The sequence below is a fragment of the Halyomorpha halys genome, unplaced genomic scaffold (assembly GCF_000696795.3).
Source record: "Halyomorpha halys isolate HHAL.00 unplaced genomic scaffold, Hhal_1.1 Scaffold954.1, whole genome shotgun sequence".
In the NCBI taxonomy this organism is placed as follows: domain Eukaryota; kingdom Metazoa; phylum Arthropoda; class Insecta; order Hemiptera; family Pentatomidae; genus Halyomorpha; species Halyomorpha halys.
In genome coordinates, this window is record NW_027110506.1 from 33,520 (window position 1) to 47,504 (window position 13,985).

The window sequence follows — 13,985 nt, forward strand, 5'->3', positions numbered from 1 at the left end:
ACAGAGCTCAAAAGATCCCAGCACATCCCTCTCGCCGCATCGTAATGAGTCAGTGGAGGCTGAACAAGTGCGTTAAAGCCGCAAACACTCAATTTGAGTGGAGAATCTGGCCTTGCCAGAACTCCAATTATGAAAATTGATTTGATCATTTAAAATTAACCAGAGAAATCAGTACTGCTTCAGATTTAGGAGTTCAGGAGTTCCTTTAGGATTTAGGAGTTCCTTTGTAAGGAACCACTGTTACAAGACCAACAGTTGTGCATGGAGGTGATTTGGTCAGAATCATCCTCGACTGCCAGATTTTTACTCAATTAAAGGTATCCAATTTAAGAGGCTGAAGCCTCCAGCCTGAACTGCCGGCTGGGTGGACCCATGGAGGGTTCCAGAACACATAGGAATTGACCCACGGCTACAGTGTAACAGAAAACAATTTTCTGCTCAGCCAGATTCGAACTCGGGTCCGTAGAGTTTTTTTTTTTTTTTTTTTTTTTTTTTTTTTTTTTTTTTTTTTTTTTTTTTTTTTTTTTTTTTTTTTTTTTATACTGTGGTGCAGCCCAGCGCTAGATTTAGCTCTTGAGGAACCGCGCTCCCGTTAATAAAAAAAATAAATAAATGTGCATAGCACGACTACTCTACATCGCTCATAAATTCATGGCTATAAAAAAAATCCATATTCGATTAAATTATTTATGAGGTTTACTTAAACATCTGGAAGAGTTTTGAAAGGTCTGTTTTCATTGAGTTGTTGAGATAAGGTATCAGGGAGAGGTTCGTGCCAAATAATCGCTTATTTACTTTGTAATAAACAGAGTGTGTCAGCTCTTTGAATTCAGTAGTGTGCACATTGTACTACGGCAACCTGAAAGTTTTTTATATGGGCGCTAGAAAGTAAGTCATTGGTAAAGATTGATAAAATACTTTGTTATAATAATTAAAAAATATTATTAGATATATATTCTTATTGTCGCTATATTTATATTTCGCCCAATAAAATAAAAATACAAACTACTTAAAATTTACGATTACTTTTCAAATAATTTCATTTCTCTATTTTTATACGAGGAGTTGATGAATTATTTGCTTGAGGTTAAGTGGTATCCCAAAGATAAGATACGAAACTTAAAATATGAGATAAATGTGAATATAGAAATGACAGATCCCTGAAGATTTTTAATTTAAATGCTATTAGATTGAGAAGCATTTAATGGCTGTGATTTTTTGTCTAATCGAAAATCACGTTTATTGTAGCAATTTTTTTTATGTGGGTGTGTAATAGTGTCAAGTTGATTTTTAAAACTAATTCGGATGTTTATGCAGCGTATTTTAAATTAAAATAATGAATAGAAGATGTTTCATCTATACAACAGCAACAGGTCAGTACAGCTTTTGTACTGATAACATAACATAACGCAGAGCTAAACAAGTTCTTTCGTATTACAAATGATTTGTAGCGGTTAATTTATAATTTTGGGGCTGAGAAATTTTTTTTTAATCAGTTAAAAACTCAATCCAAAAGAGAATTGTTTAACGGTCCTGTTATTATTTGTTTTTACGAATTTTTGCTTTTTAACATGCTTATCTATCAGCTGTCCAAAACGGCGACTAATTCTCGATTCAGTCTAGCTAGTGTTCGTGTGTCGACGTTGACTGAGACGTGAAAGTCCAAACCTGCATCAAGTTGACCTTATTGTTAAAGTGAGTATTCAATCTAATTTTTATTTTTTTTACCCAATACTTGCGCTGAACAGTTTCTATTCCTATGACAAATTTTGGGATGAGTTACGACAAAAAATTATATTTTAATGAATTCTATATTTCCTCAAAATCTTTTGAACTAAGATTATAATGATAGGTCGGATTATGGTGCAGTAAAAAATCTAAAAACGTGCAGCAAAAATAAACTTTATTTTTCAGTTTATAATATTAATGCATGAAAAGCTCTTCTCAACATTTTTTTTTGTAAGTAAACTTTCTAAATACTCACCATTTAGTAAAAAGAGTGAAAATTTAAATAAGAAATTGCTACTTAACAAGAAGGTCAGGCGGAATAATGAAAGACTGGAAGAATGAAAAAACAGTAATAATCAACGTTTTTTATAACAAATAATCTTATAAACAGAGTTTTTTTTTCATATTTTCCCAAGATTACTACTGATTAATACTATTTCAGGAATATCACTTGTTGTTTTCATTACGTTTAATTCAAATCTTCTCATGTTAAACAATGGCAATTACTTGCATTACTTCATTTGAATATGTTTCTATTCTAAACTCTAAATTGAATAAGCAATATAGTAATAAAATAAATAAATACTGGGATACATAGTAAGGGAAATACGGTTTAAGTATAACATGTTAAGCTTTTAAAAATCTAAGTAAGCCTTAAAAAGCGTTAAACATCAAATTTAATGCAAAAATGATCAAAATAGTGCAATTTTGGTTAAAAAAGAACAAAACGTTCAACTTTTGTGCAATATTGAATTAATGAATTGAAAATATTATTCCATAGGTCGTAAATAGGGTTGTAGGTTTAAAATGTGTTACGCTACGGAATAAAATGGAAATTAGGTCACTACTTAAGTTGTCTAACAGCCCTGTTGACATGGAGGGATTTTGGTTTGCCCCTGGCCAAAATAGAAGTTGTGACCGAGAGGGGAAATAATTGAACTCGAATCTTCAATCATTTGACTGAGTAGTTTACAAACCATAGGAGCCTGCGGACCACTAAGCCAGGCATCGAACCATGTGCGAATCAACACCACTCCCGAACTGAGGCAAAGGGGAGTCACCCCTCCAGGAAAATATTTGAAAATGTGCCGGCTTAAAAGAGCATTTTGAAGGACTTTTAATGCACGTTTACTTTGTAATACCGAAACATTAACACATCAAACATGAGGAAATGTAATAAAAAGTTTTATCAATAAGTTCTCATAAAATATGTGTAACCGAAGCTACCTCTGGAGGCTCCCGTACACCTGTGCTTTGCGAACTACAACTACAGAACCACTAATTTAACTGAATATTAATTGTTAGTTTCGTGACATCATTATTTATTTTAATTTTTCATAAAATACAGACAAATTCGTAAAATAAATAATGATTTAATAATTAAAAATAAAAGAAATTGAAATTTCGTGCAGCAAAGATAAAAGAAAAATTCTTAAGACGGGATAAATATAAACACCACAATCAGTCTTGATCTTTAATATGCAAAGGACGTCATCGACACCCGGGCATATACTAGCGGAGTTTCGTCAGATATAACTATACTTTCTAGAGTGCATTGTGATGATTGATCTTCCATTCATGAAGAGAGGCTTGTAATTTGTAGCTGAAAAATATCCTTCGCCAATTGTTCACCGAGTTTCTTAAAAAACCGATGTCTTACAGCTTTTACATTGTTGCCAGTGAGAATAAACTGGGAATTAATTCCAGCTATACTGAAGGGATTTAATCCAGGAGGGACCATTTGCGATCGACTGTCTCAACATTTAGCATATGCAGATAAATGCAGATGATGTAGTCATTGCCGCAAGAGTCCGAGCAGCATTAAAAGGAATTCCAGGAATTCGAAGAAGCAGCATTTGAACTAGGCCTTAATAATGAGAATGAAGACATTTACATGATAAGTTCAGGAAAAGATAAGGAAGAGATTAGCAAAGTGACGTTCAGAGACCACAGTTTCAGTTCTGTAAACTAGTTTAAGTACCTAGGAAGCCTGGTTACAGATGATAACAAAGTGGAGAGCGAAATAGAGGCCAGGATAGCAGCAGGAAATAGATGTTATTTTTCACTCCAAAAAAATTTGAAGTTAAGAGCTCCCTCTAAAAGTATGAGAGTGGTCATTTACAAAACCATCGTAAGAGCAGTAGTTATCTATTGGTGTGAAACATGACCCTATACAAGAAAAGCGGAACAGATGCTCAACTCCTGGGAAAGAAAAGTATTAAGAAGGATATGGAGAGGAGCCTCGGAGATATGAATTTAGAGAAGAATGTATGAGGAGCTGATGGATCTGCCCGGTGAAAGGATACCCAAAAAATGGTTTATGGTAAACCAGATGGAAAACGGTAAAGAGGATGTACCTGGATCAGATGGCTGAACGATGTGGAGGAGGATTTAAAGCTTTTAAATGTTGAAAGGTGGAAAGATAAAGTAAGAGACTGTGTAGATTGGTTGACTGTTGTGGAGGAGGGGGTTCTTGCAGGACCATAGTCCCATCATCTAGTGTTACGGTTAACACTATAGTTTCGCAAATTTCATCATCCCCCCCCTTTGTGTTTGTAGTAATAAGTGCTCATTTTGCGGTGTTTTCTTTGAACCTGTAGAAATGTCAATAGCATCGTCAAGTCTTTATACAAGGGTACAGAGAGTCTTCTTCTGACCACGTCAAGGAGGGGAGTGCAAATGGCGAACCTTCCGCTTTTTTTTCTGCCTGCAAAGATTTCCTAATTATGTGTGTGATATACTTCAGTTTTAACTATTGCATAGATTTTTATACCATACTTTCGAGGTTTCGACAGTAAATAATGGAGAAAGAGACATTTGCCCCTGAACCCTTTTAGTTTTTCATGAAGAGTAATTCGGCTTTCGGAGAATGAGATTTCTGACAATTTGAGACGATCCTTTGGAAATGTTCACTAACATGGCAAAGCCGAACGATCTTCTGCCGCTTCTGTCTTGTAATTTCGTCGTCAAAGCGTATATAATTCAGAAAAAACAGGAAGCACCTCCTATTCATTCCCAAACCAAATATCTCGCCAAATTCAACAGCTATATTAGAGCATGTAAATCGGGCATTCCTTTCTCGCTGAAATTTTACTCACTGTTCTTGTTCTATGAATTGATTTAACTATCAACTCCAAAATTGAAACATCTAACAGTAGCTCCCACGCTTCTAAAGGGTGTTCTTGCTGAACAAGAATCACTCCTAACAACCTCCACTTTAACACTCAAAATGTATTGATATCATGAATAATGTAATGTGAGGAAAAAAAAAGATTAATTTTTGAGTTGTTTTCATTTTCGGACAAAATATAGAAAACATACCTCAAATTTGTATTCAGCACCTTAAAACATGGGAAGTGTAAAATATCAACACTCCTTTAAAACTTCCCAGGTAAAAATTTCGAACGCCAATTAAAAAATAAAAGTTCAAGTTAGGTTCATTACTGTCCATGCTGTAAGAACAACAGCTTATGTATAGGCGGTGCCACAGATCGAAACAGGCTGAATTAGGGTAGTTTTAGTTTTGTAGGCAGTTAACATTAGCTCCATTAAAAATGTATAGATATATGACTATTGTTCAGACCAATTGATTTTTTTAATTTAAAATAATATATATAGTTTATATAATATATAAAAAGTCCTACTAGTCATAAAAATCTGAAGGAAGAATGAGGCATACTGAAAATACAAGTTGTAAAAAATATCATTGAATGTGATCTATAACAAACTTATTCCAGTGAAACTTTTTAATAATTACTCAAAGCCACACGTAAATACTATTCAATTCCATTGGGCACTGTTTTTTTTTTCGCAGGTCAAAAAAAAAAATAAGTATCAGCATCCATACACCTTTATGAGTACAATATGAGAAACCTAGTCCAAGCATTAAATTTTATGCAACAAAAATCATAATTTAGGTCAAAAACAATAAAATGTGCAATTTTGTGCAGAAAAATTCAAAATGGGCAAAATTCTAAAAAAAAAAAAAAAAAACCCAATAGGTAAAATTTTGTAAAAAATAAAATTGTCTTATTTGAATGTCTTTTCCATGATCCGAATTTCTGTTGAGGTTTTGATGGAATTTGAAGTTAGGGAACAAAAGATGTGATTGCATGAAAATCCATTCTCTAGTTACAAGAATTTCGAAATGATATTTGTTAGATTTTAGTCATGTTGAATCAAGTTACTTTGTTTATTTTATTTATGTAGGTTTTAGTTAGGAATTGAGTAAAGTTTAAAATGTAATCTAGTTTTTCAACGCACGCGATTGAAATGTTCAACAAAATGAGGTATTTTCAATGAAAGATTCTCAGGGAGAATCTATTTCTGAAACGATTATATATCTGAGATATTTTGTATATAAGGTGCCCTGAAGTATCTGAACCTCACTCAGCCTCCACTTGTTTTCAATACCAGTGAGGTTGAGGGAGGTGCTTGAATATCCTGGAATTCTGTTTTGCCTGTAGTTGGAACTTGTCATGTTCCTCTAAGCTGTGTAATTTTTTTGCATTAGGGCCTGTTAACGGTTTATTATATTTTATCCATTATTTTTATCAATTTATTCAATTTCTATTTGCAGACATAGTATCAGGTGGATAAATTTTTCTCTATCACTTATGTACCTCAAATTTGGCAGAGTTTCATACTTGACAATAAAACAAATAAAAACACATTTCTTGAGGGATCATATTCTAATATGTTAAATATAGAACTAGTTGTAAAGCCTGGGACAATGAAATTTATTACAATAGGGGTACTTTAAAATTAATTATTATAGATAGAGCAGAATAGCTGATAATTAAAATAAAGCCTGTAGTGACAAAAGGAACAGCTCCTCAAAGTTGTCGAGTTAAAAGTAGAAACAGATTATCTCCTCATGAACTGATTAAGAGCTGATTTTTTTTTTTACAGTTGGCTTTACGGACCTTTTAGATCTTTGGCTGCCTGAACATACCTTCTTGAGCTACTGTTTTGCAGTTTGCTGCATGCAGCTCTTTCTCATCTTTGTTGATTCTGTCAATCCATCTGGTTTTTGGCCTCCAAAGTGGTCTCTTGCCCAATATTGCATTCATTGTGGTCTAGAAACATGCTGATGGCTTGCTTCAAGCCACATGTCCAACCTATCTCAGCCTTTTTATCATGAGATATTGACTAACCAGCATCTGTAAGCAGTTTTTGGGTAGTTCTCCCCTTCCATTTGTTAAGGCTCTGATACCAGGTCGCTCCGGTTCTTATGAGAATTACTTTCCTTTCAAATCTCTTGATTATGCTTTTTAGGGTGTCTGTTCGGGCCCATGTATCACAGCTATATATCAGAGCTAGCTTTATCATGAAATTGTACACCCTTAGCTTCGAATTTTTATAAATTTTTGGGGAATTCAGTTTTCTTGACAGAGAGAAGAAAAGGGTCGTTTTGTTTTTCTTTTTTGAGGGTAGGCTATCTCAATCAATTGATCATTTACTAAGGTTATTGTGGATCCAAGGTATTTGAAACTGTCTACTTTTGGAAATGATTTGCCATTCATGCAGACCATGCCATTAGGGTGGATTTTTCGGCTTACAATCATAAATTTTATTTTACTTTTATTTATTTTCAAGCAGATTTCCTCTACTTCTGATTCTTCCAGTCAGATGCGAGTCTTTCCTTGTCATCTCGTTACTTCCTAGAACCGGAATATCGTGCACATACACTAGGATTTTATGTTTTATTCCAACATGCACCCCACTATTTTTGCATACTGTTCTTCTAGATACTTATGTTAAAATAAAATAAAAAAATGTTGGCTATCCTAAAGTTAGAACTTTTTATAGATTATATTTTTAATTAGATTCAAATGAATTTCTTTTATATATGTGTAACATGGATTAATTTATTAATATCTTGATCTATTGCAGGTCTCCCCTTAATGAAAAAGTGGTTGGTCCTGATTTTCTTCTTGCTTGCGGTTTGCATTTCAGCCTATTATTACACTATTCAAGTCGAGCAGTCAAGAACCTTGGCTCTTTACAACACACCTCTCGAAGTGAACAAGAAAAGTAAAGGACACTACGGGTCAGCAGTTCCTTTTGTATGGAGGCCCATCAGTCCTTCACCATTCAATGTCTTCTTTGTGGAGACCTCATGCGCTTTCAAATCATCTCTTAAACCAGGTAGAGGGATATGTATTACTGCTTTATTTTTGTTAAAACTAAGTATCTAAATAATTGTGACTTAATGGGTACTGATATACTTCATCAAAACACAGATACTGTTTAATATGTATTGTTAAAATATAACTCATGGTTGTTTAACAGCTAACTTTTGTAAAAGTGAACAGCAACTCAACACAACTGTGTTGATTTACTTATTCATACAATAATTATATAAAATACTACTCCATCGAATATACAATGATAAAACAGAAAAAGAGGGAGTTTGATCTCAAATAGTACCCATGAGCAATTTTTCCTTCTAGTTTATAGTTTAATAATTTACTTTGCAGGCTTCCTCCATCTTTCAAAGCGGCAGGCATGTGCAATATATTCTACGGCAGTTCTCAATCCTAACCATAGAATAATCATTGTCCACACATGCCCATTGGTGCAAGATTATTCACAGAGGTATTAAGTAATTTATTATAATAAAATATAATTATGTGATAATTTGCTCGGTATTATTATTATTAACTTACAGATTTATTTATAAATAAATTATTAAACAGATTTTTATAATGAGTGTACATCACTACAAAACTCAGATTGCTTTTCCCTCAACTAACCTTACTTATTGCCAAATATTCTATAAGTCCATCAATTCCTTAACTTTTACTGTTGCTTTTGTTAGCAACTAACTATACTTCCAATCTAAAAAAAATAATTTTTATTTCCAAGCAATGTTGGCAACTTTGATGTTAAACAGTTCATTTTCGAAACTGCTTAATGATATAACTTTAAATCAACTTAGAAACAAGGATATGGGTACTGCCTGTAATTAACGAGACTTTTAGAGATTATGTGTTAATTCACAAGCAAAATTGGTATTTTTAATGCCTCTAATTACCAACCAGGAATTGACTAAAAAAATTGTAATATCTTTGTTTACTTTATCTCCTCATTATTGTTCAATTTACTATGACAGATGGGAAGAGGATTGGCCAGAACTGCTCACATTGGGGAATGTAGGTGTTGTCGAGGCCGAAATCCCTTGGCTACTCTCAGATACTCCAGTTGCGACTCTACTCAATGGCAGGCTGAATCGCTCTGCATATCCAGTTGAGCACACTTCAGACCTGGTCCGATTAGCAATACTCTACAAGTATGGTGGAACATATCTCGACACAGATATAATAAGTATTAGGTAAAGTATTAAATAATAAAAAGAAACACTTTTACTAGTACCTGTTTTAGCTTACATGAGCTATAGTAAGATAGTTTTATTAATTTTTAAAATAAATGTAATGCAATATACGAATAGGAAGCAAGGTAGCTAAGTGAGTAAGGCACTGTGACACAAACTCCTAGACCCAGGTTCCAACCTGGGTGTGGCAGTTAATTATTCATTCTGTAACTGTAGCTGTGAGTGAACTAAGTGGTTTCAAGATCCTTCCTGGGACCCCACTCAGCATCTATAAAGTAGGTACGGTACTGTTATAGGGGAAAAACCTAGCAGTTGAGTGTGACCTTGAACAAATCACCTCCTTGCATAACTGCTGTTAAAAAACTGAACTCCTGACCCTTCATGGGTCGTAGTAGCATAGATTTACAATTTTTTTGTTTCAATATATTCCTATCAAAAACTTTGTAGTTACCTTAAAATACTTCATTCTCCATTCTGATGGCATATTTTGCAGACCTCTGGATGATTTAGGACACGATTATATCGGTGCACAAGAAAGTACAGTCCTAGCCAATGGTATCATGAACTTCAGTCCGACAACAGTGGGACATCAATTCATTGAAGAAACTCTCTCCACATTGAAGTTCTCTTATGAAGGATCTGCCTGGGCTGCAAATGGTCCTGAACTGGTCACAAACCAGTTGAGAAAATTCTGCAAATTAGATGCGGCAAGTATAAGAAATAAAATATGAACAATCATACATTCTTTATATATTTTCAGCAACTATATGAATTTCTAAAAACTTGTAATATTGAAAAAATTGACATATTCATAATAAGAACCCAGTCAACGATATGGCCAACTTTAGGAGGGAGTATATTTTAGGATTTTTTTTTTTAATTTCTCAACAGGGTATAAAAATAATACTTAGACTTTTAGCTATCTAAAATTAAAATACAAATTGGTTGACTATAATTGAGGCAATATCTGGGAAAAGAGCGTCTGTCTGAAAACTTGTGTTCTTCGAAATCACTAGGTAAAGTTTTGTAAATGATATGCCTGTGTACGAAATTACCTCTCATGTATTGTAGCAACAAACTCCAAAAATTATCATAGAACACTGAAACTTCAGTAAGTAATAAAATGGATATCATTGATTCTGAGAATGTATCTCCACAAAAAGGACTTTTGATCCTGAACACCATTTTTCCAGCTATTGCCTCAATTGAATTTAACAATCAAGATTTTTTTTTCACTCAGCTTAAGTCAGTACAAGCAAGACAAGACTCTCTTAAAGAATCAACTTAGTTTGTCTGCTAATAAATCTACTATGAAAGGTAGTCGTATTATTTCCAGAAGTCAGTAGAGAGCAGAGGAAAATAGTTGCCAAAGGAACTCCTTAAGCTGCTGAAACATGCAGGCATTGTTTTGTCTGGGGGCCTGTGTGCATATATTTGAACCTAGAAAGTTCCATAAATGTTGATGAGGTATGTTTTGGTTTCTACTTAGGCTGATCTGGATCTGGGTACAGTATCCAGGCCGTCAACAAAACCAATCACCCTCCCTTGAATGTGGATTGGTGCATCCCATATTACCCTCCCCAATTCTAGACTAAAGAGAATCCATGCATGACCATCTTCTTATTTTAACCACACTATGCTCTTTTTTCAGCATGTAGTAAAATATAATTTATATCCTGTCCACACTGTGTAATTTTTGTAGCATGATGGTTCATTATGTGGTAAAATATGCCTTATATCCTATCCACATTGGGCACTAATAAAGTACCTGTCACCTGTCTACACTATTTGTTCAAATCTAAAGGGAAGTATTTATATAAAGAAGGGAAGTAATTCTTAATATAAAAAGTTAGCAAAACAACATTACTCTCAAGATTTATTTTCTTTTTATTAAATTTCAATAGAATCCATGTATGTTAAAATTTCTTTTAAATTGGATGTTAGATGGAACATTTTTCATAGTATTTTTTTACATTATTAGAAGGAGCCTTTGGACAAGTTGGGAAAACTTGATTGTGGACTAACTGTGCACCCCCCATCTTTCTTCTACCCAATACCTTATTGGGAGTGGAAAGAGTTCCTCGATGAGACTGCTTGGCCGAGAGTGAGGGATCAAATAAATAATACTTACATTCTCCATTTCTGGAACAAACTAACCAAGGATACTATAGTCCATGTTGGTTCACAGCAACCATATGGCATTATCGCAGGCAATTATTGCTCTCCGATCTACCATAAAAATGGAGATATGTTTTGATATGTGATAAAACTCAGCATTAACCTGCCAATGATAAATGTAAAATGTTTTTTTATTTTGTTACCAGTATTATATTCCATGTTTATAATATTTTATTTAAAAGAAGTACTATTTTATATAAATCATATGGTACAAGTGTACATATTTTTATAATGTATATGAATGTATAAATATGTATTTTCCAAAATACTTAGGAATATAAGCTAATTCTATTCTCATAACTTTTGTAAACGAATTTATCATAAAATACATTTTTTTAATTACTTTTTTGTTTTGTTTGAACCTTGCGACAGATGCACTTCCAAAAGTCACACTTAAGGGCGCAAGTATCAAAATGATACAGCTGTTAGAAACTTACAATTTTTTTTAACTTTATAAATTAATATCAATTGTATGTGTATGAGGTATTGAAGACAAACTTTCATTTTAACAAAAAAAAAAAAAGTACAGATTTTAATTTAACTAAAAATAATTTATAAACTTTTTAAATAATTTAATTATTTAACTATAAAATTAAAATCTGTACCGCTACAACCCATGAAGGGTCAGAGGTTTAGTACTTTATAAGGAAGTACTGTTACCAGACCAACGATTGTGCAAGGAGGTGATTTGGTCAGAATCACCCTTGACCGCCAGATTTTTACCCTATTTGGGAGGCTGGGTGGATCCAGGGAGAGCAGATCTTTAATTTTTAACTATTGAATTTTAATTTAACTAGGTGAATCAATTTACCAGGAGAACTGATTCCTTTCTCTGATGTTACTCTCTTAATACAATCGGTAGGATGAGCCTTACAAAGCCAGTGAAATTATTTGACACCTTCAAATGCCCTCTTTTGCCAATGACATTACTCTATCGAAAAGGATGATTAAGAGAACTTTGTAGCTATTGGAGAGCAATCAAATTCCAAAATAATTCGAAGCAGGTGTGATAGAAGGTACAGTTCTCTACAATGCTATTGTGAACTTATGTTTGATGACAGTGCGACATCTATTCAATCAATATTGAAGTTCTCTTGTCATGGATCAGCCAGGGAAGCATTGCATGAAAATCCTGAATTGATCACAGCCCAGTTGAGAAAATTCTGCAAATTAGAACCGGTGAGCATAATAAACGGAATATGAACAAACAAATATATTTTTATCACCTACATAAGTTAAAAAAAAAATTACAAATATTGATAAATTTAGAATAAGAACATAGTCTACTATTTGACCAACATAATGCATGAGTATATCTAAGGAATACATACCTATATAATTTTTAATTTATCAAGGTGATACAGATTTCTGATTTAGTTATTAGTTTACAGAAATCTAATTTTTAGGTTTTTATTCTAAAAAAAAATAGAATATAATGTACATAGAGAAAGTAAAATGGAAAGTTGTTGATCAGTATTAGATTTAATAATCAAGGGAGTTTTTTACTCAACTCCCTCCTTTATAATTGTATCAAGGAGTCAATTTGACTGAAATTTCGAATTGACCCAATATAAAAAAAACAAAAAAAAACAGAAAATTATAACTACATCTAAATAACAAAAAGATATTGATGTGATAATCAAACATTTATTATTTAATGTGCTGTTAAGCAATTACACTTTTTTACGATCTACTAATATTTTAACTCTTTGTATTTTTTTAATTTGCTTGAGATCTAACTTACAATAAAGATATTATATTAAATATATTGGTACAATTTACTTTATTACAAATCGAATATTCAGTTTCCAGAGGCCACCTAGCTGTACAGTGAAAAGAACAGTGGTGCCATTTCTACCAACCTAATTGCTAGCATAGTGAGATTCACTTAAATTTTTTTATATAATTATTTTATTTGCAATTATAGAAAACTGTGCTCGATTTGTATTATCATTCCTTCCAGTAAGGGTATTTTTGGCACGTGAAGGTAATGCTCGGGGACCCGAAAAATCGATTAATATTTGTATAATTTTGGGGCTCACTAGATTTAGGAAAACATGATCATACCAATTGATTAATTATTATTTAGAGGTGATTAAAACATCTGAGCCCAATAGTGTTTGCCACACCTTTTCCATATAATTGTAGAAGGAGAGTCGGTACGGAAATTTTCATCAAGAAAATCATATTTTCTTCTCACTATGATTTTATAATGTAATAATAAATCGTTGACTAAACCTACAAACGGCTGGAGTTTGGCCGACAAAAGTCCACTTTGTTCTTACCTGCATTTATGAATATATCACCTTACTTTAACTGTATGTGTGAAAGTCTTTAAATTAATTAATTGAGTGGTAATTATTTGTTATTCCAATGTCGAGCTGAAGAAAATCATCGGCGAAGCTCTGTTGAAAAACCAATTTAAGAGATTAGGTGAACAAATAGAAGGCATTGCATTTATTTCGGACATTGTGTATTCAGCAAAGTTAGGTTAGGTAAGCTGGACTGAAGGTAAATCCACTGGAAGATTGGGTGTAGTGGAGAGTTACTCTAATGACCACCACATAAGGCAGTGACTAGTAGTATTAATAATTCTCGAGGAATTGTAACCATCCTTTGCACAATGTGGTAAATTAGATCTTAGGGTATTTACCTTTGAAAAAGAATGGGAAGTAAATATTAAATTAATATTAATAGTAAATATTTCTTCCCTGCTTCTGTCACAAGGTGTTCCTCAGGGTTT

General features: G+C 33.1%; 1 protein-coding gene across 2 annotated transcripts; it reads left to right on the plus strand.

Moving 5' to 3' along the window:
- Positions 1-1,170: 1,170 nt before the first annotated feature.
- Positions 1,171-11,585, plus strand: LOC106687390 (lactosylceramide 4-alpha-galactosyltransferase). 2 transcript variants are annotated; one of them, XM_014431254.2, is made up of 6 exons: positions 1,171-1,373; positions 7,624-7,878; positions 8,211-8,328; positions 8,846-9,064; positions 9,558-9,771; positions 11,046-11,585. In XM_014431254.2, the coding sequence occupies exons 1-6, from the start codon at positions 1,337-1,339 to the stop codon at positions 11,319-11,321; spliced, it is 1,119 nt and encodes a 372-aa protein (XP_014286740.1). In that variant the 5' UTR covers positions 1,171-1,336; the 3' UTR covers positions 11,322-11,585. The 2 variants fall into 2 exon arrangements, with proteins under 2 accessions (XP_014286740.1, XP_014286741.1); XM_014431255.3 differs by lacking the exon at positions 1,171-1,373 and adding an exon at positions 1,439-1,695.
- Positions 11,586-13,985: the final 2,400 nt, after the last annotated feature.